General features: G+C 39.2%; 1 protein-coding gene across 1 annotated transcript; it reads left to right on the top strand.

Moving 5' to 3' along the window:
- Positions 1-4,468: 4,468 nt before the first annotated feature.
- On the top strand, positions 4,469-21,910 carry thoc3 (THO complex 3). The gene is made up of 6 exons (XM_060836781.1): positions 4,469-4,758; positions 6,658-6,814; positions 8,302-8,506; positions 10,046-10,207; positions 10,865-10,965; positions 19,634-21,910. Exons 1-6 carry the CDS (start codon positions 4,576-4,578, stop codon positions 19,795-19,797), a joined length of 972 nt encoding a protein of 323 aa, XP_060692764.1. The 5' UTR covers positions 4,469-4,575; the 3' UTR covers positions 19,798-21,910.
- The last annotated feature ends 2,779 nt before the right edge of the window (positions 21,911-24,689 follow it).

Genomic DNA, 24,689 nt, shown 5'->3' with positions numbered 1-24,689 from the left:
ACTCCACACAGACAGTCGCCCAAGGACTTACATAAAGTTCTGAAGGACATAGAGTAGATAGGGAGACACTTTTCTGCATATTAGAGGGATCAATAACCAATGGGTAGGTTTAGAGCAGGAGGTTGAGAGGGATTTGAAGGGAAAACAATCACCTAGAGGGTTGTGGAGATCTAAACTCACTGCCTAAAAGTTAAAGGCAGAAACTCTCAAGACATTTAAGAACTATTTTGATGAGAACTTGAAACACCATTATATACAGGGCCAAGGGCCAAGTGCTGGAAAATTCTACAGAATGCATGGACATTTGGTGACCAGCATGGATATGAGGGCTGAAGGTCATCTTTAAAAATGCTATGGCTCCATTTACTATATTAAAAGAGCTACATATACGCACATGTTTTGTTGTTATTAACTTTGTTGTTCTAATTAAACAAAATAAATTTTGTTCATTCCATCAATTTTGCTATGGACAAAAAATCCATTTTGTAACAGGAGTATTTATTTATTAAATGGAGCAGATCTGTCAAAACAGTGGTTGAGGCTATGCCTCTCTTTCTAACTGTTTTGGTTTCCATTGGAGAAACCTGTAAATAGTTAATTAACAATCAGCAGCATTTGTCTGCAAGTAAAGGCTATTTGTTCCTAAATTTCTCATACCTTTGTGACCTAGATTGGTTCTATTTTATTATTTTGATCTTAGCATTACTTTTTCCTGCTTTCTTTCTCTTCCTTTGATCCTTCCTTCATAAGAATAGAGTTCCATGAATTATAGACATTCTCCAGTACTCAATCTAAATTTGCACTATTTGAGACATATTATAACCCTCATAAATAGTATACACTTGAGTACTTTCAGCAGGAGATCCTAGTAAATGATCAAAAATTGAAAACCATGGTTTATTTCCCTCACCTAGATCTTTCCTGGAGCATTGGAGGCTGACGGGTGTTCTTATAGAGGTTTATAAAATCATGAGAGGCATGGATAGGTTTTTCACAGGGTAGTGTAGTTCAAAGCTAGAGGGTATAGGTTGAAGGTGAGAGGGGAAAGATTTAAAAGGGGTTTGAGGAGCAACTTTTTCATGTAGAGGGTAGGGCATGAGCTACCAGAGGAGGTAAGTACAATTACAACATTTAAAAAGCATCCGTATGGGTATATGTATAGGAAGGGTTTAGAGGGATATGGGCCAAATGCTGGCAAATGGGACTAGATTAATTTAGTTAAAAATCACACAATACCAGATTATAGTCCAACAGGTTTATTTGGAAGTTCCAGCTTTCAGAGTGCTGCTGCTTCATCAGGCAACTAGTGGGACAGGATCATAAGACACAGAATTTATCGCAAAAGAAGACAGTGTCATGCAATTAAAGCAATATATTGAACAAAGCTAGATTGCTGTGAAGTCTTTCATCTTTTAGAATGGTTTGCAGGTTTTATTTCATTAATATGTAAATCCTAGAACTACTTTTAAATCACATTCTCGAGATAACTTGAGATTTCATAAAAAAAAGGTGACATTTCAGCTCAGACAATGTATTAAAGGTTTGAGGTAGAGTCTGTCTGTATCCCAATCTTGAGTCAGACTGGTTCTATTTCCAAAGAAGAAATTTATAAAATGTTATATGGATTGACTGCCTGCAGGTTGTGTGCTTTTTGAGCAAAAACAGAATGTATCTGCAAATACAATTCTGCAAATGCAAATTCACCCCATCGACTTATGTGTGTGTGTGTTGCTATGAAGATGTTAGTGTACTGTACCTTTAAGAAAGTAAGGAGTTAGCAGAACTACCTGACAGCACCAAGTGTTCTGAACAAGATGTAATATAACCTTTTGGTCCAGCAGTTAGTATTGCTGGTTGCCTGGAGCCAAAAGCAAATTCAAATTTGGCTGATTAGTTTAAATTATGCCTCAAAATACCAACCTCCAATCAAGTCTGAATTTAGTATATTGACAATATTAAAAACCAATGAAACAATCCGAAACTTCGGAGTGTAAGATTGAGGAGAATTGTGGAAGAGAACTTCCACAAGACCAACAGATGTAGCCTGCTAGTCAGAACTGTCTGAGAGGTACCTGTCTGGAGAAGAAGTTTGCACAGAGAAAAACATCGACTCCGGCCTGGACAGCAAATCTGCAAAAATAAAGTTCGACAGCTGACTGGTTTTAAAGTTTGAATTTTTCATTAAATCTTAATCAGGGGTTTTATCAGACTAGTATTATAGAAGGGAAAGTAAAAGATAGGTTAGAGGAAGGAGTTGTAAACAGTTGTTAGTTAATTATTCTTTGTTATACTTTATGAAATAAAGCTGTTAATTTTTACTTTAAATAGTTCTTGGCCCCTCAGATTTTCACAGATTACTGGACAGGATAAATCTTCTCTATGTTGCTGTTTTAAATTAAGCAGGAGGGTTTACCCATGTTGTAACAGTATGCATGTGAGGGAGAGTGGAGAGAGGGAGAGAGAGAGAGAAAAAGAGAGAGAGTGTGAGTGTGTGCATGTGAGTGTGTGCATGAGAGTCTGAGTGCGCATGAGAGAGTGTATGTTTGCGTGTGTGCATGAGTGTAATGGAGTATAAGCCTGTACATTGGCGAGACCAGCAGGCGCTATGACAACAGATGAATGGATACCGAGCAACAATCGCCAGACAGGGATGTTCCCTCCCAGTTGCGGAACACTTCAATAGTCAGGGATGTTCGGTCTCAGATGTTCGGGTGACCGTCCTCCAAGGCAGACTTCGGGATATGCAACAATGCAGAGTGGCCGAGCAGAGGCTGATAGCTAAGTTCGGTACCCATGAGGATGGCCTCAACCAGGATCTTTGGGTTCATGTCACACTACAGGTAACCCCACTACACTATACATTCTCTCACAAGCACACATACACACTTACATATTTACATACTCACGCAGACCCTCTCTCATACACATGCTTTCTCTCAGAGACACACACATACACCCCCTCAACACTTACACCCATGCACACATGCTCTCACAGGCTTATACTGTGTCACACTCACACATACACTCTACCAAGCATGCACACACACACACGCATGCACACAAATGTGGGGTGAATTTGCATTTGCAGAATTGTATTTGCAGATACATTCTATTTTTGCTCAAAAAGCACACAATCTACAGGCAGTCAATCCATATAACATTTTATAAATTCCTACTTTGGAAATAGAACCAGTCTGACTCAAGATTGGGATACAGACTCTAACATCACACCCTTAATGCATTGTCTGAACTGAGATGTCACTTTTTTTTTATAAAACCTTAAGTTATCTTGAGACTGTGACTTAAAAAAGTTCTGGGATTTACATATTAATGAACCAAAACCAGCAACCCATTCTAGGTTTATTCAATACAGAGGAACCTCAAATATCCGGTATTCAATTGACCAAATTTTGGATTATCCAAACAAGATTGCAAGGTCCTGATGTTTGGCTATCTGGCATTCGATTATCTGGCATTTGATTGATCGAATGAAATTCTCCCTGCTCATGTCCTTTGGATAATTGAGGTTTCACTGTATGTCATTAAAAATCACACAACACCAGGTTTTTATCCAACAGGTTTAATTGGAAGCACACTAGCTTTCAGAGCGTCGCTCCTTCATCAGGTGATAGTGGAGGGCTCAATCCTAACACACAGAATTTTAGCAAAAATTTACAGTGTGATGTAACTGAAAAATTATACATTGAAAAATCGATTGTCTGTTAAGTCGTACATTGAAAAATTGATTGTCTGTTAAGTCAATTTTTCAATATATAATTTCAGTTACATCACACTGTAAATTTTTGCTATAAATTCTGATTGAGCCCTCCACTATCACCTGATGAAGGAGCGACGCTCCGAAAGCTAGTGTGCTTCCAATTAAACCTGTTGGACTATAACCTGGTGTTGTGTGATTTTTAACTTTGTACACCCCAGTCCAACACCAGCATCTCCAAATCATGACCTCTGTATATCGTTTTAATTGCATGACACTGTGATCTTTTGCTATAAATTCTGTGTCTTATGATCCTGCCCCACTAATTACCTGATGAAGGAGATGCACTCTGAAAACTGGTACTTCCAAATTGGTTGGACTGTAACCTGGTGTGTATGATTTTCAACATTATCCACTCCAGTCCAACACTGGTAACTCCATATCATAGGTTAATTTAGGATATCTGGTCAGCATGGGCGAGTTGGACTGAAGGGTCTGTTTCCAGATTGTACATCTCTATAAGTGAAAATGTCAGAAGTATACAACTGTCTCTAGTGAAAGAGCTGTACATATAGTGAGTTAGTGGGTGCAGTGTGAGGGACATTACCCCTTTAAGACAGCAGCAAATGATATGACTGTACCATTTCTATCCAGTGATCGACTTAGAACGTGAGGTTCAAAAATGGTAACTTATTGTATTTTTCAAAAACCTTTGGTCAGACATCTTGATTTTATATCAGTGCAGGTATCGTTGTGTCTGAGGTCTTCCAGTTACCTAGTGATTTCTGTGACCGTCCTCTCAATTTCACCTCCATTCCCCCCCTCGGCCCGGATTGTGAGGTAGGATCCGAACCGGCAAGATGGCGGCCGCCAGTTACCTTCTGGAATCTCAGGAGCATTTCAAAAATAACGGCCGCACGAAGGAGTTCTCGGCCCATACAGCCAAGGTGCACTCGGTGGCTTGGAGCTGCGACGGTCGCAGGCTCGCGTCCGGCTCTTTCGACAAGACAGCCAGCGTGTTTGTGCTGGACAAAGACCGGCTGGTGAGTGGCGAGATGGAACAGAGAGTCCCCCCCCCCCCCCCCCCCCCAACACACACACACACACACACACACACACACACACACACACCCTCCCTCTAAATATATGCTGCACTCCCTGCCCCCAACCACACACACCCTTCCTTCCTCCCTCCCCACAACTTCTCTTCCCCCATACTACTCCTCTCCCCCAACATACACACCCTCCCCCCTCAACACACTCACCCCTCTCCCGACATGCACCCCCCTCTTTCCTCGTCCCCACATGCACCCTCCTCTCCCCACCCCCACACTCACCCCTACTCTCCCTGCGTCCCCACATGCACCCCCTCTCTCCCTGCCCCTACACGCACACACCCTCTCTCCCCGTCCTCACTCCCCCTCCGGCCTGGTCAGAATTCTGTATCTCTCCCCATTATGACTAGTTAGGAAACATAATTCTTCGCATCCCTGCACTGCAGAAAAAGGCCATTCGACCCATTGCATTTCTTCCAAACTTATGAAGAACATCCCACTCAGACCTCGACCCCAACCCTATCTCCATAACCTTGTGTTTACTAAGACAGATCTATCTCGCCTGCATATCTATGGATACTACGGGCCAATTTAGCATGGCTAATCCATCTAACTTGCACGTCTTTGGATGTATGGGTTGCTTAGTAGTGGCACTTCTGCCTCTCAGTGTCAGGGATCCAGGTTTGGTTCCAGCCTTCAGTGACTCTGTGTGGAATGTGCAATTCTTCCTGTGTTTATGTGGGTTCAGCTGGATGCTCTGGTTTCCTACCATAGTCCAAAGATATGTGGGCTAAGTGGGTTAGGTATGGTCAATGAGGGCTTAAGGTGATAGGGTGGGATGCTTTTCAGAGGTTGGAGTGCACTCAATGGGCTGAATGGTCTCTTTCCACACTGTGGGGATTCTATGATTCTAAGACTTTGGGAATCTCTTATAATTAAAATTGAATACCAGAGACTGAACTCCTGTTGACTTTGGGTTCACACTTTCACATTTTTTATCTTCACCTTTGTGAATTATGACATTAGCTCATGTGAAATCTCTCATGAATTGTGGATTTTCTGTGGGTCTGCCAGCTATTTGAAACAAGATTTTGTTTGGTTTTGTTCAGACATTTGCTCACATGGAGGCATGATGTGAAATTACGTTCATTGCTAACCACTACTATGTAGTTACGATGTAATGAGTTGGGAACGTGTTCTATGTTTTCAACAAATTTTAGCTATACTTGCTGTCATCACAAGGGACAAAGCAATGTGATGCTGATTGTTAGGTTCTTTTTCTTGAGATTCTTACACACTTGATGCAACTGCAATACGCCAACTTCTGTGAATAGCCAAAAGCAAGTACTAGCTTTGGAGGATCACTTGACATGCTTCACAAACATTACAAAGAGTGTTAAGAGAAGCTCCCTGAACAAATGAACCATTTCTTTGTCTATAGACGCAATGTAGTGACCTGACCATCTCCAGAAACAATGTAATGTAAACCATCCCTTAATGGCAAGATCTGTTTTAAGTCATTTTTATAACTACAGGATATGGTCAGAATTTTAATTGCAATGTTCTTATTGATTCTGAATAGGAGATGATAATGTAAGTTCTTTTACTCTGAATAATAGGAGACACTAATGTAAATTCTTTTACATTGTACCGGCCAAATAGAGAAACATACTACCCTACCATCGGGATGTTCAATTTCTTGCAGGTTAGCAGAGCAAATTAAGCTCTTAACATCTCATGATTTCCAAGAAGTATAATCTACCTTTGAGAACTGAAGACATTATCTGAGACAGCAATACCTTACAGAATGTGGACTATACAGCTGCAATATTTTTAATTCTCATTCTGTTCACTTATTTTTGTATGTTATATTTTTGCATATTTCAGGTTAAGGAGAATAACTATCGTGGTCATGGTGACAGTGTGGATCAACTCTGTTGGCACCCCACCAATGCAGATCTCTTTGTAACTGCCTCTGGTGATAAAACTGTTCGGATCTGGGATGTCCGAACTGCAAAGTGTGTTGCTACTGTGAACACGAAAGGTATGTCATTTAGGAATTTTCTGGATACTGTAACATATTAATGTTTTGGAAATTTGGTTCATGTAATGGAGGGTTACGAATGACAAAACTGACTACACTATGAAAATGATGTTTCCAGTATAAGTAGTTGCAATGTTTTATATTCAGAATTTTTGTCACCAGAGTTTGCACATCAATTGTTCTCTACATGCACACTACCATTTCTTGGTATATTATTTCCAGACCAGGTACTATCTAAGGAGCCTTGGTGAATTTCTTCAATTTGTCTTGTAAATTGTACTTGTTACTGCTACTGTGCTTTTGTGGTACAGGGAAGTTAATTTTTATAGTAGTCATGTCAGTCAATTGGGCAGCTTGGTTCTGATGGAGTCAAGCTGCTTGAACATCATACGTAAATCAGGTGGAGGATAGGATCAGTTTTACTGATGAGTAACTTTAAAATTCTTTACAAATACCTCTTCCCTTTTCAGCCCTACAATCTTGCAAGGTTTCTGCAGTCCTTCAATCCTGGCTTCTAGCACATCCGTGACATTGATTATTTTAACTGCTCTATTGTTATGGTCTGTGCCTTAAGTTGCCAAAGCCTAGTGTTTTAGAAAGCTTTTCTATTGCTTCTCTATGTTAATGTCTCCTCCTTTCAGCTTTAAAATCTATCTCTTTGACCAAACTTTTGCTTGCCTTTTATAACCATCAATTGTGGATCTATCAAACTTTGCTTGACAAAAGCTCTGTGAAGTCTTTTGGGACAATTAATTATTTTGGAAAATATTATATGATGCAAGTTTTTTTCTCTTTTATTTTTGGTGACAAATATTTAGAGTACAAATTTGCTTCAGGTAATATTAGGGATACTTCAATTTCTTATTTAAGTGATTCAATGCCCTTGGCAATGCCAGTATTTATTACTTAACCTCAATTGCCACTGAAAAGTTAGAGACCTGTGTTATTGAACTGCTGCAGTTCAATTGTAGTGATGCAATTAATTGTCTTGTTAGTCCATTTCGAAGAACGATAAAGGCTGTCAAATTGCTGTGTGTGTCACGAGTCGCAAACATGTTAGATTTGATGTGAATACCTGGTTTCTTTTTGTACACTAATGAGCTAATTGTTCTGGCAGTCCAGTAATTTTATGGTTACTATTACTGACAAAAACCTTTTGATTTCTTTTATTCACTTGTGGAACATGGGTTTCATAGGCTGGGCTGGCACTTACTGTCTGCCCCTAGTTGCCCTTGAAAAGGTGGTGGTGAGCTGCCTTCTTGAACTACAGCAGCCCAGGTGTATCATTTTAATTGCATTTAAAATGTCCAACTGTAAGTGAGGTTTGAATGCTTAAATCTGAATAATTGTTGCAGGTTCCTGGATGCCAATCCAACAGCATTGTCACTATTCTACCATACCCATTTACTTTGTTATAATAATGTAAAAGTGCAATGGGTGCATTTTTTTTTATCTTGAAACAGAACTGGTTATTCATTTATTTTTAGGTGAGAACATTAACATCTGTTGGAGCCCTGATGGCCAAACAATTGCTGTGGGAAATAAAGATGATGTAGTGACTTTCATTGATGCAAAATCACACCGATCAAAGGCTGAAGAACAATTTAAGTTTGAAGTGAATGAGATCTCCTGGAACAATGATAATGATATGTTTTTTTTAACCAATGGCAATGGTTGCATCAACTTACTCAGGTAGTATATATTTTGAACTTTGTTGAATTTCTTAAAGATGGTTTAACAAAGATAAATGTATAATTAACTTTGTATAGCATTATTGCAATAAGAAGTTACTTAAAGATGTGAAGCATTTCTTATAATGCCCAAGTATATCTTTTTAGTTTTAATGAATTTGAGAAATTGGGAAATCCTATTTTCAGCTAATTTAAAAAAAACTTTGCCTTTCGTTGAGAGACTTCATTTCAGTGTTGCCTAATGGTGTGCACATTGTTTTTTTTTGTAGTCAAGATTAGGGTGGCATGGTGGCTCAGTGGTTAGCACTGCTGCCTCACAGTGCCAGGGACCTGGGTTCCAGCCTCGGGCAACTGTCTGTGTGGATTTTGCAAATTCTCCCTGTGTCTGCGTGGGTTTCCTCCAGGTACTCGCATTTCCTCCCACAATCCAACGATGTGCAGGTTAGGTGAATTGGCCATGTTAAGTTACCAGTAGTGTTGGGTGCATTAGTCAGGGGTGAACGTAGGGGAAAGGGTCTTGGTGTGCTTTTCGGAGGGTCGGTGTGGACTTGTTGGGCCGAAGGGCCTGTTTCCACACTAGAGAATCTAATCTAATCATCTAATCAAAACAATTGTAAATGTTGTACTTTTATTGCCTTTGGTTGTATTTTTGAGTAAAAAGTGAGGTCTGCAGATGCTGGAGATCAGAGCTGAAAATGTGTTGCTGGTTAAAGCACAGCAGGTTAGGCAGCATCCAAGGAACAGGAAATTCGACGTTTCGGGCCAGAGCCCTTCATCAGGAATCTTTTGACTAGATAAACAAAAAATTAAAATTGGCTTTGGTTGGATTTTTGACTAGTTTTATTTTAAAAAATTACAAATCTTGAATTATTTCTTGCTTGCTGGCTAACTTTCTGCTGTCTGGCTGAGTAAATATGCAAGAAATTCCAAATTTTTTTTCATTGCTACTTTTTCTGGTTTATAAAGTACAAAAGTTAAGCAGGTTTAGCCCATCATAAATACAGACCAAAAATTCCAATTTCTTCTGGAATCATGTTTGATACAAAGTTTTCTACTTGGGAAATTGTGGTTTTGAAAGAATATCCAATTACTTTGTGGTCAGGCTAAGTGATATTTCAAAACTCTGTAATTTATATTCTTCACATACCAATTTCTACTCTATGGCAATGAAAAAAATCCCAAAAGTAAGAGAATTGTCCAGGCTAGGGTTGCGATTAAGGGAATAATGTGGACTTTCCTTTTGTCAGTGTTGGTCAGAGAAAGTCACTTAAAGTTAAAGAACAAGATACAGAATATGCATTGTCTTTCTACAAAACTGTACATTCAGTATTATAAACTCAAATAATAGCTTTGTGTAATTTCAAATATTTGTCCATTGTACCTATAAAAATGATGAATGCTACTGTTTATTGCCCCAGTGGATGATCTCGTTGTGCTTAACTACATGTAGTGAGCATTATGCAATAACCATCAATTATAAAATTGTGCTTTTTTCTGAGCAATTGCTGTGAATTTCTTTGAATTTGTTTTTACATTGCAGTTATCCAGAGTTGAAACCGATTCAATCAATCAATGCACATCCTTCAAATTGCATCTGCATTAAGTTTGATCCAACAGGCAAATACTTTGCCACAGGGAGTGCAGATGCTCTGGTTAGTCTTTGGAGTGTGGATGAACTTGTCTGTGTAAGATGCTTCTCCAGGTGCGTGTCCAATAAGAATTATGTGCATTATGCATTGGCATGTTTAGACTCTTGACTATTGACCAGATACTGGGCATGGAAAATAAATACAGTATTTTCTGATTTAATGTTAACTACATTTTGAACTATGTTACCTGTGATAAAACTTCTCATTACTATTATTCACCATTGACTTTGCATATACATGACTCCACAATGCATTTGTATCTTTACTGTACGAAGAATTATTATTATGATTGCTTAAAATTATTTTAGTCATTATTCTGGGTACATCTAGCTGAAATTTAAATTAAGATTGATTTTTATTTCTAATTTTGTTTCAGTTAATTTATAATTCATGAAGTCAAAAGAAATTCAAATTCCTGTTACAAAAAGTGGAGTATGAAACTGAAAACTTATGCTGTATAAATTTAGAATTGGGTATAAAAATGATTTCAGTGATATGAACTTTTGAGTTCTGCAATGAGATGATAAATGGGCACATTGGATGAAATGAGCATAAACATGAAATAACTGTTCTTCAAGTGAAGTGAAAGCAGAGGCTTTGTCCCAAATTTAGTTTTACTCCTCATGTTTCAGAAACTGATCTGTTGAGAACTTTTGCTGGTGTCAGTAATGAAATTTTGTCCACGTTTTGTTTTCCACTGCTTTCTTCAGACTTGACTGGCCCGTGAGAACATTGAGCTTCAGCCATGATGGAAAAATGCTAGCATCTGCTTCAGAGGATCACTTCATTGACATCGCAGAAGTAGAAACTGGTATGAAAATGTAGTTTTAATTAGCGGTCACTCCTTTTGCTCAAAACATGTTACTTTTTAGAAACTTGAGTATTTTCATTTAGATGCAATGCAGAACTTTGGAAACCTTTTTTGGTTAATATTTGTTTCACATACATAGGTTCTAAGGGCATTTTCACAGTAAAATTCTAATACAACTCATTGAATTGGAGTGAAATATTGGTGGACATAAGATTTTAGTTTCCTCTTCAAGATGAGTAGAGTGGGTACTTTTTGATTGTGTTTTATTGAGATCGGTCTTGATTAAAATTTAAAAATATAAAACAAATATATTGTTAACATGGAGCAGTGTTTTTTTTAGAGCAGTAAGACTGTTATTTTCTGTGTCTGTAGATTAAGGTGCAAAGATGGCCTTTAGTAGAGTGATGTGCTCTACTGGGGATGTGGAAGATTAGGGAGAGTTTCCATGTTACTGATGATTAAGTTTGCTGCAAGTGTGTTTGACTGCGCATCCTATCAGTTTGCATGGATCGATTGGAGCAGCAGTTAGCAGTAATGAGGAGTTTACAGGAGCTAGGGTGTGTGTTATAGGAAGCGAGAAAAAGCTGCAGATACAGTCAAGTAGATGGGTTACCCCAGGAAAGGTAGGAGAGGAAGACAGGTAGTGTAGGAGTCACCTATGGCTATCCCCATCTCAAATAAGTATGCTGTTTTGGAAAATGTAGGGAGTGATGGACTCTCAGGGGAATGTAGCACGAACAGCCAAGTTTCTGGTACCGAGACTGGCTCTAATGTAATGAGGGCTACGTCAGGTTCCAAGTGATGGATTATGATAGAGGACTCTCTATTCAGAGGCACTGATAGATGTTTATGTAGTGGACAGCGAGAAATCAGAATGGTGTTGCCTCCTTGGTGCCAGGATTAAAAATATCTCAGAGAGGGTGCAAAATATCCTCACAGGAGAGAGGGGCCAGCAGGAGGTCATTGTACACATTGGAACAAACGACATTGGAAGGAAAAAGGATGAGATTTTAAAGGGAGAATACAGGAAGTTAGGCATGAATTTAAACAGGAGATCTTCTAGGGTGATAATATCTAGATTACTCCTGGTGCCACAAGGTAGTGAGGGTAGGAATAGGAGAGCAGATGGGAGTGGGATCCATGGAGATAGTGAGGAAAGATCAGTCTGTGGCTGGTACAGTTACGAAAAGGAGCAAGTAAAACAGGACAGGAAGGAACCAAGCAGAGAATGAGGTAGGACTGATAAATTAAACTGCATTTATTTCAATGCAAGGGGCCTAACAGGGAAGGCAGATGAACACAGGGCATGGTTAGGAACATGGGACTGGTATAGGTATTACAGAAACATTGCTAAGTAATGCACGGACTATAGGAAGGATGGAAAGGAGGTCAAGAGAGGAAGGGGAATGGTGTTTTGATAAGGGATAGCATTACAGCTGCACTTAGGATATTCCTGGGAATGCATCCAGGGAAGTTATTTGGGTGGAACTGAGAAATAAGAAAGGGATGATCGCCTTATTGGGACTGTACTATAGACACTCCAATAGTCAGCGGAAAATTGGGAAACAAATTTGTAAGGAGATCTCATTTATCTGTAAGAAAAATAAGGTGGTAATAGTAGGGGATTTTAACTATCCAAATATAGACTGGGACTCGATAGTGTTAGTTTGTGTCTACAAGAACATTTTCTGATTCGGTACGTTGATGTACCTAATAGGTAAGGTGCAAAACTTGACCTACTCTTGGGAAATATGCCAGCGACCATAATTCTATTAGTTTTAAAATAGTGGTGGAAAAGGATAGGCTGGATCTAAAAGTTAAAATTCTCAATTGAAGCAAGGCCAATTCGGCATCAAGTTTCAAAAATTGTTTGGGATGGATGTTTGCAGGTAAAGAGATGGCTAGAAAATGGGAAGCCTTGAAAAATGAGATAACGAGAGTCCAGAGACGTTGTGTTCCTGTTAGGATGAAAGGCAAGGCTGGTATGTTTGGTTAAGAAAAAAGAAGGAAGCATATGTTAGGTACAGACAGCAGAGATCGAGTGAATCCCGAGAAGAGTATCAAGGCAGTAGGAGTATACATGAGAGAGGAACCAGGAGGGGGAGAAAAGGACATGAGATAGCTTTGACAAATAGGGTTAAGAAGAATCCAAAGGGATTTTATAAATACATGAAGGACAAAAGGGTAAACTAGGGAGAAAATAGAATCCCTCAAAGGTCAGTAAGGCAGCCTATGTATGGAAGCAAAGGAGATAGGGGAATACTAAACGAGTATTTCAGTGTTTACTGTGGAGAAGGACATGGAAGATATAGAAAGTGGGGGAATAGATGGTGACATCTTGAAAAATGTCCATATTACAGTGGAGGAGGTGCTGGATGTCTTAAAAACGCATAAAGATGGATAAATCTCCAGGACCTGATCAGATGTACCCTAGAGCTAGAGAAGTGATTACTGGGTCCGTTGCTGAGATATTTGTATCATCAATAGTCACAGGTGAGGTGCCGGAAGACTGGAGGTTGGCTAATGTGATGCCACTATTTAAGAAAGATGGTAAAGAAAAACCAGGTAACTGTAGTCTGGTGAGCTTGACATCAGTAGTGGGCAAGTTATTAAAGGGAATCCTGAAGGACAGGATTTACATGTATTTGGAAAAGCAAGGACTGATCAAAGATGGTCAGCATGGCTTTGTGCATGGGAAATCATGTCTTATTAACTTGATTGAATTTTCTGAAGAAGTAACAAAGGATTAATGAGAGCAGAGTGGTGAACATGATCTATATGGACTTCATTAAAGCTTTTGACAAGGTTCCTCATGGTAGACTGGTTAGCAAGGTGAGATTACATGGAGTACAGGGAGAACTAGCCATTTGGATGCAGAACTGTTTGAAGTTAGAAGACAAGAGGGTGGTGGTGGAGGGTAGCGTTTCAGACTAGGTGCCTGTGACCAGTGGTGTGACACTAGGATCAGGTACTCGGTCCACTGCTTTTCTTCATTTATATAAATTAACTGAATGTGAAATTAGGAGGAAAAGTTAGTAAGTTTGCCGATGATACCAAAATTGGTGGACAGCGAAGAAGATTACCTCAGAGTATAATGGGATATTGATCAGATGGGCCAGTGGGCTGAGAAGTGGCAAATGGAGTTTAATTTAGATAAATGTGACATGCTGCATTTTGGAAAGTCAAATCAGGGTAGGACTTGCACACTTATTGGTAAGGTCCTGGGGAGTGTTGCTGAACAAAGAAACCTTGGAGTGCAGGTTCATAATTTGTTGGAAGTGGAGTTGCAGGTAGATAGGATAGTGAAGAAGGTGTTTGGTGTACTTTCCTTTATTGGTCAGAGCATTAAGTGGAAGGGTTGGGAGGTCATGTTGCAGCTATACAGGTCATTGGTTGGGCCACATTTGGAATATTATGTGCCGTTTTGGTTTCCCTCCTTTCCAAAGGTTGTTGTGAAACTTTAAACAGTTCATAAAGAGTTTACAAGGATGTTGCCAGAGTTGGAGGATTGAGCTATAACGAGAGGCTGAATATGCTGGGGCAGAATTTCCCTGTAGCGTCATTGGCTGAGGGGTGACCTTAGAGGTTTATAAATCTATGAGGAACATCGCTAGGACAAATAAACAAGGTCTTTTCCTTCGTGTGGGCATGTCCGGAACTAGAGACCATAAATTTAGGGTGCGGGGGGAAAAATTGAAAAGTGACCTAAGGAACAACTTTTTCATGCAGAGGGTGGTGCGTGAATGGAATAAGTTGCCAGAGGAAGTGGTGGAGGCTGGTACAATTGCAACATTGCAAAGGCATTTAGATGGGTATATGGATAGGAAGAGCTTTTAGAGGGATATGGGCCAAGTGCTGGCAAATGGGGCGAGATTAACTTAGGATATCTGGTCGGCATGGACCAAAGGGTCTGTTTCTGTACTGTACCTCTTTATGACTATAGGTGAGTAATGGTTATTCCTGGGTTTGGTGAGAATGAAATACTTCCTATTTTACCCTCCTTATACAGAAAAATCTTGATTATCCTAAGGACACAGGCGGGCAGTATTTTGTTCGGTTAATTGACTGCCTGATAACATAGTTTAGCCGAGCATCAGTACCTTGCGATCTTGCTGGATAATCCGATATTCAGATAAACAAATGCTGGATAATTGAGGTTCCTGTATTGCTATACATGTTTTTTTTTGGTTTAACAGGACAGGGAGCATCTGGGAGATAAGCAGTGTTAAACTTTCAAGTTGAACTAACATTTATGTAGAATGGCTGTCAGATTATCTTGGTTGCACTTTTGAGCGACTTCATGTACTCCTGTGCAAAACAATGCTTATGTGAAGGTTTTACTTACCTTTTGGTCAGTTTTTCTCTTTGTGACCTCTCTTCACTATTCCCATCCACTGACTTAGAGCTTACAAGATCAGAGTTTCTTTTAATCGCATGGCTCACTAATTGTTTCAGTTTGGGTTAATGACAATAAAATTGTATTTTTTTGAAGAGTTTCTGCATGTATGATGGGCTGAATGCCTTGCAAACCAAAACTTCCTATGCTCTTGTCTTAACATTGCCAATTCATTTAAGCACAGAAAAAGCAAGATTATATTTGAGACATTTCAATTTTGATACAAGGTGTCCTTTGCCTTTGTGAATAGCATTGTCCATGTAAAGGATAGTTTTGTGTCCGATGGTCATAGTCACTAAACATGTCTTACATCTCTATGACTCTGTCAGTAAGACCACATATACTTAATGCAGGTTCCACAACAAATAGATGATACGTTACTTTCAATTTAATATCAACTTAAACCCTGATTACAGGTCAGTCTAGTTCATTGGAGGTCTTGTACAGCCCCACGGGAAATGCTTTAATTATTTAGGCAGTGTGCAGGCATATATCTGTGGTCGAGAGGATCTGTTTTTGTTATTATGGTGCAAAAACATAACACGTGGTCTGATGAGGATGGTGTGTTCATGTTGATGTACGGTTGATATTTAGAAATAACCCACTTTTTAGATTGTTAATGTGAAGAAGACTTAAACCAAGTACAACAAAATTAGAAATAACCACTCCAACATATTTTTCCATGTTGTTGTGTCTTCGTTTTGTGATCTTTTGAGTGAAATTGCTCATTTTAATGTGTATTTGATTTTGTTTTGTCATAGTCCACTATCAACTAAGTTGATACAATAAACCTGTCTTATGTAGAATCCTTACTTCTAAGACAAGGAAAATACTTTATTTCCTTGCTTGGGTGAAAGTCTAAAGCCAGGCTATGAAATGTGTAAGTGTAAATATTGTAATTGCCTAATCTCTGAAAGAGGACCTCATAAGTAAGTTGTGGCAAAGAGACAAGATTTTATGCTTTCAGCTTGACAAGTTGATGTAATGCTTTTGATTACAGTGTAAGCAAAATATATTCCATTCTTGTCTTAACTTGGAGGTACCGGTGTTGGACTGGGGTACAGTTCATCCATTTTACTAACACTTTCCACCCCGACCTCAAATTTACCTGGACCGTCTCGGACTCCTCTCTTCCCTTACTACACTTCTCAATTTCTATCTCGGACGACCGACTCAACACGGACGTTTACTATAACCGATTGACTCCCACAGCTACCTAGATTACACTTCCTCCCACCCTGCCCCCTGTAAAAATGCCATCCCATATTCCCAATTCCTTCGCCTTCGCCGCATCTGCTCCCAGGAGGACCAATTCCAATACCGAACAACTCAGATGGCCTCCTCCAAAGACCGCAATTTCCCCTCAGACGTGGTTGATGATGCTTCCACCACATCTCTTCCACTTCCCACTCCTCTGCCCTTGAACCCCGCCCCTCCAAACTCCACCAGGACAGAACCCCACTGGTCCTCACCTACCACCCACCAACCTCCAGATACATCGTGTCATACTTCGTCATTTCCGCCACCTCCAAACAGACCCCACCACCAAGGATATATTTGTCTCCCCACCCCTATCGGTGTTCCGGAAAGACCACTCCCTCCATGACTCCCTCGTCAGATCCACCCCCCCCACAACCCAACCTCCACTCCCAGCACCTTCCCCTGCAACCACAAGAAATGCAAAACTTGCGCCCACACCTCCCCCCTCACTTCCCCCACAAGAGATCCTTCTATATCCGTCAGAAATTTACCTGCATCTCCACACGCATCATTTACTGCATCTGTTGCACCCGATATGGCCTCCTATACATTGGGGAGACAGGCTGCCTACTTGTAGAATGTTTCAGCGAACACCTCTGGGACACCTGCACCAACCAACTCAACTGCCCCGTGGCTGAACACTTTAACTCCCCCTCCCACTCCGCCAAAGACATGCAGGTCCTTGGCCGCCTCCATCGCCAGACCATAGCAACACGACGCCTGGAGGAAGAGCACCTCCTCTTCAGCCTAGGAACCCTTCAACCACAAGGGATGAATGCAGATTTCTCAAGCTTTCTCATTTCCCCTCCCCCCACCTTTTCTCAGTCCCGACCCTCAGACTCAGCACCGCCTTCTTTACCTGCAATCTTCTTCCCGACCTCTACGCCTCCACCCCCTCTCCGGCCTATCACCCTCACCTTAACCTCCTACCGCCAATTGTATTCCCAACGCCCCTCCTCCCTACCTCTTCTCTTAGCCTGCTTGGCACACGCTCCTCATTCCTGAAGAAAGGCTTATGCCCGAAACGCCGATTCTCTTGCTCCTTGGATGCTGCCTGACCTGAGCTTTTCCCGCGTCACATTTTTAGGCTCTGAACTCCAGCATCTGCAGTCCTCACTTTCTCCTTGGACTGGGGTAGACAAAATTAAAAATCACACAACGCCAGGTTATAGTTCAACAGGTTTATTTGGAAGCACTAGCTTTTGGAGTGCTGCTCCTTCATCAGGTGTTTGTGGCGCATAAGATCATGATCACAGATCTTTCATCTTTTAGAATGGGATATGCTGGTTTCTGTTCTTTGATATGTAAATCCAAGAACTACTTTTTAATTTTAAAGAAATTCAGCGATTTACATATCAAAGAATGGAAACCAGGATATCCTATTCTAAATGATGAAAGATTTAATCTAAAATTGTTTGATGTGTGAGCTGCCAGAGAATGCGGTGGAAGCTGGTACAATTGCAATATTTAAGGGGCATTTGGATGGGTATATGAATAGGAAGGGTTTGGAGGGATATGGGCCAGGTGCTGGCAGGTGGGACTAGATTGGGTTGGGATATCTGGTCGGCATGGACGGGTTGGACCGAAGGCCCTGTTTTCATGCTGTACACCTCTATGACTCTATGACACTGGACTCCTTTGGCTATAAATTCTGCGATCATGATCTTATTCTCCACAACCAACTGATGAAGGAGTGGCACTCCGAAAGCTAGTGGTTCCAAATAAACCTGTTGGATTATAACCTGGTATTCTTGTCTTAGCACTCAAAACTAATCTTGCAAGTATGTGATTTTGTATAACTTCATCTGTGTGTTCCGTCTTGGGTAACTTAAGTTAATTTCTGTTAACTAAACTCTTAGTCTTGGATCTACTACACTTAAACACCAGCTTCTGCAGATCTGTTGGATTGGCACTGAAGGCTTGCAAACTCTTCTTTAACTTGCTGGTACTTTCTGAAGTTCTTTTAATCTTAGTGAGCCTTTACTTCTTTTCTCCTTCGAACCTATATCTTTCTGTCTCTGGTTCACTGTTGAATTAACCATTAATTTCTGGCCAAGATGGAAGGGCATGTATTTTCATTTTGTATTGTTTCTGAAGCAATTGCCTTTTTGGTAGGTAAATGTTTGAGGTTGTCATTGAAAACCTCCTGGTCAGCTTACATATAAGAAACTTTTCTTTCCTCTCAGTTCACATTTCCCTGAGGCGATTTATCATCATGTTTTATCTATCATCTCAATTATATCTGGCTGATCATAAGATAAATCAGTAAACTTAGTAGCCCTCAATCTCCTCAGTTAGATATTGTTTAAAAATCTTCAGCTTTGTTGTTTTGTGTTGACCTTTTAGGCCTTTGGCATTGGATGTGAATTAGTGTACAAAGTTTAGTAGATGAATCATGGTCCTTTTTATTTAATACATGATAACTTTTTGATCAGCAGTAACTTTATGGAGCAATCCTGAAAATGGAAATATTAAAATCATAGGCTTTAGAGCATATTGTACTGTGTGGATAAAGATTTTGTAGAAATACCTCTGCAACTTATTTTTAAATTTCATCTTGTTTTTAGCTTTGTTTTGGCTGATGATATAAATCTTAGCTGTATAAATGAAATTTGCTTCTGCTGGATCACTTAATTGGAATCAAATGTATTATATATCCAAAACCATAATTATTGAGTATTTTACTTTTTAATTTCAACTAGTTGCTTTTCTTTTATGAAATGAATTTAGCCATTGGTAGTGGTATGATGGTGTTGAATTGAAGGATTCTCATCTGTACAGGTTATTCGGTTTTGAATGTCCTTTGGTATACAGATTCCGAATTGGTTTCTTGCATGTCCAATGATTTAGTATATGGTCGCTGGTCTACCTGTAGTAGATAGTTGGCTAAACATTATTCTCTGGATTACTTGACTTGTTCCCACCAGTAATTTCGCATTATAGAAAATAGTTTCATTTCAAAATCTTTCATTTTGTTTTATTGCTTACTTTAAGTAATTTTTCTTTCCATAGGTGAGAAATTATGGGAAGTGCAGTGTGACTCACCTACTTTCACAGTAGCATGGCATCCAAAACGACCACTCTTAGCTTTTGCTTGTGATGATAAAGATGGCAAGTATGACAGCAGTCGGGAAGCTGGAACAGTTAAACTCTTTGGACTTCCTAATGACTCCTGATTTGAGACTGAAAGTGCATTCAGCTGCAATGTACATTAACAGCATGCTGAATGGGACTTGTAAAGATGACTTTTGTTATTGATCAAGAAAATATGGATTCCATTCTTTCAATGAAACTTCGTAAGAATTTTTTTTTATGTTTGTACACTAAATTTTGGAACTTCAACTGATTAGCTGGTATTCTGGTTTTCAATTTGAATTGCAAATATTTTGCTTAAAAATACATTTAGACAAATTTTGTATGAATGTAACCTCTACAGGTTTTGCATACAATCAATAAAAATAGGGTTGAAATTTGGGATTAGTTATTCAGTATTTATTTTATTTGGAATGATACTTGCAAATGTGTAATATGTGTCTTTAATATGTGATTGATTTATAAGTTCCTTATTTAATTGTCAACTCATTTTCATATTTAAACAATTTCACAAAAATGTATATATAGGCAAGGATCCACCTAACTTATTAGTTTTTACAACAGTGGGTTCCAACCAGAATATGGAACTGTTTCTCAACTTGCTACAAAGTTTTACATTTTGTTACATAGGAGACCATTCTATGTATTGGTCACTGCGGGAGGAACTATTTCTGACATCAGTCCTGTACTTAACTAAAAAAGAGTTGATACCTACAGCCTCTTGTCTCACTGTAGTTGTTTAACTTAAATTTGATGCAAATACCTTGATTAATTTTATAAAACAAATTCCCTTCACTAATGAGTCTTTCTATTTGAATCTGTCTCTCCCAGTTTATTTTTGGCTTTTTAATTCTGTGTATATTTAAGCTTCTATTGTAGGGGATAGGAAAATAAAATTTAAATTAAGAATTGGCACTAACTTTAGAAGTGAGCAAGGTTTTATGAGAAACAAAAGAATTCGCTAACAATGTCAAGACCAGCAGCATAGTGAGTAAAAGCTACAGATCTGATCATTTTGGATTGTTTAAAATGTCTTAGAATATAGGCTTAAGAACCCTAGAGTTTTTGAAAGATTACCTCAAAAATACAGTTTCAAACATGACTCCTCATTAAAGGTAAATGTTTTTGCTTCCTTATCATCATTTTATCTTAGTTCATGTCCACAAATCTTCTGAAGTAACCATATTGTACAGGAATTTTCAAAACGTTTTGACACATTTAAAATGAAATGGTTTGAATCACAAGTTTTCCTCAAATCTCTTAACAAATATAACTTCTGTTAAATATTCAGTGGAGTTGAGCACTACAAATGCCAACAAAATGCCTTGATTTGACTTTTTATGAAACTGTGACATTGATAGTGTAGGGATGCCATGCCCAGGTGTGTCACCTATAAAAGAAATGTCAGATTTTTACCTTATCTTTGAAAATGCAAAAGCCTGTTTTGCAATCATTTGAAGTTGAATCACAACTGTGTTCAAACATCCTGATGTGTGCACATTTTACATTGCAAAAATATTTACGGTGTTAAGAAAGTGTTGAAATTTATAATGCTTGCTTATGGTGTCTGATTTCTGCATTGTGTAGAAGGAACTGTACCATACTGTCACTCGGATTATTGATATCCTGGAAATTCTGACAGTTGTTACCATTAAATAAACTTCTTATCTTTGTACATGCCCTATATATAAAAGTGGAGAGTTTGTTAGCCTATTAGCTTTGTCAAATTTTGAAAATTTAATTGCATTACATAGCAGTAACTAAAGTCAAAACTTATGAACAAGTTTCAAAATTATATGCTACATTCAACCTGATGCAGTGAATTACATGAAATTCAAAAGTTAAGAGCAAAATGACAATTTCCTTTGCAAGTCATGTGTCAGTGCAGTGTGCTGGCTGAAGGGAATATTACTGTATTTTAAAAAATCCACTAATCTGTGTAAAAGGGAAGAAAGTAATCTAGATTTTAATAGAACTTCATTGGATTTTTAGTTTGACCTTTCTAGCAGACATGCTACATCTGGATAAATTAGATATGCAACTTTGAGAAACAATTTCATACTACAAACCTAGTCAATAAACATATTGGGATTTGTACCATTGCATGCATTTCAAGACCAGCCTTTTTGGCAACTTTGGCCCATGCCATTTGTTGAATAAAAGCTTGATGCTGAAATTAAAGCTATCCTAATCAGATCATTTCTCACTGTATTTTGTGCAAATTCATGTATAACCCAAAGATCATCAATTTTGATTCTGCAAAATGTCAAGCTGTACCTTACCTGTCCAGGCTAATCTATCTGAAATGTTTGAGCAGAGGGCGGAGCTGGTTGTTTCGTATTGCAACTCTTGAACTTGAGTAGTGTTTGCTACTAACAGGATGCTGTCGTGAATCCAGAACAGCCTTCTACCTTTACACAAGTAAGTATTGTGATATTTGAATTTCCGTGTCACTGTTATGTCAGGAAAGACTATATATCCCAACGTCTGGTGAATTATGTAAAACAGCATATCCTCTTGGCTGTTTCAAGTAAGCAAGGCACTGACCATAACACACAACATTGGAGGAATCCAGTCAGTCGCAGCATTTGTGGGGAGAGAAACCGAGTTAATGTTTCAAAATGTTTCCAAAGAAGGTATGACTTTTTTTTAAAAGAATTGTTTGTTTCAGATTTCCAGCATACACAGTATTTTGCCTTTGGAAAAGGTTTGGTCATAGCCAATAAACCCATACTTGCAAGTGCTCAATATTAAATACGATTCTGCAATTGGACAGCATTTTTTGGGTAATTCCAAATGTGCAAGGAAATTATGGTGAAAACCAATGTGGGACTGTATTGTTGGGCTGGAATAACTGATGCACTTCTGTGTACCAGAAATTACATAAAGAGAGGGCCTCATTTTTTGCAGACAGAACATGTACGCATATTGTGCTTGTTTCAACTGAACAAAATAAGTAACAGCCATTTGTTCACTTTTAAAGGTGGTGATTTGATCAATCTGAGTCAACGTTTAAAATTTAAGACCAAGCCTGGCAGTTAACTGTCAATCATTGTTAACTTGTGCATTCTTCATGGCCACACTTCCACTAATTGGAGTCTACCTGCCATCCAAATCATCACACAATTGTCCTACAGTATAAATGTTTGATTTCCCTTTAAATTGATACCTTATGAATTGTCCTGACAACTGAAAGACCAAAAGCTTTGATAAAATACTTGTATTCTAGACAACTAAATAACAATTTATTAATTAAAGTTGTATTGGACTGCATGCGAGACATTGGCTGACACATATATAATTAAGAAAAATCAATGACTGCAGATGCTGGAAACCAGATTCTGGATTAGTGGTGCTGGAAGAGCCCAGCAGTCCAGGCAGCATCCGAGGAGCAGTAAAATAGACATTTCGGGCAAAAGCCCTTCAGGAATAAAGGCAGAGAGCCTGAAGGGTGGAGAGATAAGCTAGAGGAGGGTGGGGGTGGGGAGAAAGTAGCATGGAGTACAATAGGTGAGTGGGGGAGGGGATGAAGGTGATAGGTCAAGGAGGAGGATGGAGTGGATAGATGAAAAGAAGATAGGCAGGTAGGACAAGTCATGGGGACAGTGCTGAGCTGGAAGTTTGGAACTAGGGTGAGGTGGGGGAAGGGGAAATGAGGAAACTGGTGAAGTCCACATTGATGCCCTGAGGTTGAAGTGTTCTGAGGCGGAAGATGAGGCGTTCTTCCTCTAGGCATCTGGTGGTGAGGGAGCGGCAGTGAAGGAGGCCCAGGACCTCCATGTTCATGCTCACACCTCCATCCAAGGCCCTTAAGGAGCCTTCCACATCCATCAAAGTTTTACCTGCACATCCACTATTTCCTGAAGACGGGCTCATAATATAGTATACTCACGATGAAACAATAGAAGTCACTGGATTGGAAGTCATTTTATTGAGATCAAAATGGACTGTATACAAAATTTGTTGGGATAATTTAAATGTGCCAACTGGAAACAAGAATGAATTTTTCTAAAGAAAAATCACTTCACACTTCTCTGCGTTAAATTTTGTCTGCCACGTATTTTCCTATTCCACCAATCCTCTATGTCCAATACTATCCTATTCACTGTTCATTACACTTTAAGTTTTGCCATCTGCAATTTTGGAAATTGTGCTGTATACATCAAAGTCTTGGTCTTTTACTATGGACCACAACAAGCAATGGTCTTAATAGTGACTTCTATGGGATCCCACTATGTATTTTTCTCTGATCCAAAATGCAGACATTGACTATTACACCAGCTTGTTTTCTGATAATAGTGTAATTGACACACGCACACCCAGAGAACATCCAGCTGCTTCTTACCTAAACCTCAGAAAGCTTCACCCTCCTAGGTCTGAAAAAGACAAACCTTGTACCCAATTTGCTCTGGCCATAAAACCCAAGATCCCATATACACCATCAGTAATACACCCCTTGACTCAATACTGAAGTTTCATTACTTTAGGCGTATCCTTTTGAACAACACCCTATAAAATCGTCGAATGCCTGGCAAAAACAAGCTCCACCTTCAACATGTTTCACCTACAGTCTTTAGACCATACGATATAGGAGCAGAAGTAGGATATTCAGCCCATTGAGCCTGCTCCACCATATCATCCGGTCATCCTGACCTCCACTTTCCGGCCTTTTCCCCATAATCCTAGATTTTGTTACGACTGTAATTGAAAATCTATACCAACATTGAATGCACTTAATGACCAAGCCTTGAAAGCCCTCAGTGCAAAGAATTCCACAGATACATTACACTCTTAAGAGAAAAAATTCCTCATCTCTGTTGTGGGTGACAATCCTGTATGTTTCAAGCAGGCCACCTCTCATTCTTTTAAATTCCAATGAGTATAGACTCATAAGACAGACCTTCCATATCCAAGATCAGCCTTGTGTACCTTCCTTGGGTTGCCTCCATTGATAGTATATCTTTCCTTAGATAAG

Source organism: Hemiscyllium ocellatum, chromosome 16 (genome assembly GCF_020745735.1).
Source record: "Hemiscyllium ocellatum isolate sHemOce1 chromosome 16, sHemOce1.pat.X.cur, whole genome shotgun sequence".
In the NCBI taxonomy this organism is placed as follows: domain Eukaryota; kingdom Metazoa; phylum Chordata; class Chondrichthyes; order Orectolobiformes; family Hemiscylliidae; genus Hemiscyllium; species Hemiscyllium ocellatum.
The sequence above is the reverse complement of the archived record's forward strand: the minus strand, read 5'-3'. Positions and strand labels throughout refer to the sequence as shown.

Bases quoted from the DNA above. Each gene is read 5' to 3' on its own strand.
- thoc3 (XM_060836781.1), top strand. From the start codon at position 4,576: ATGGCGGCCGCCAGTTACCTTCTGGAATCTCAGGAGCATTTCAAAAAT. The intron at 6,815-8,301 runs GTATGTCATTTA...ATTTATTTTTAG, and splicing joins TGCTACTGTGAACACGAAAG to GTGAGAACATTAACATCTGT. The intron at 8,507-10,045 runs GTAGTATATATT...TTTACATTGCAG, and splicing joins GGTTGCATCAACTTACTCAG to TTATCCAGAGTTGAAACCGA.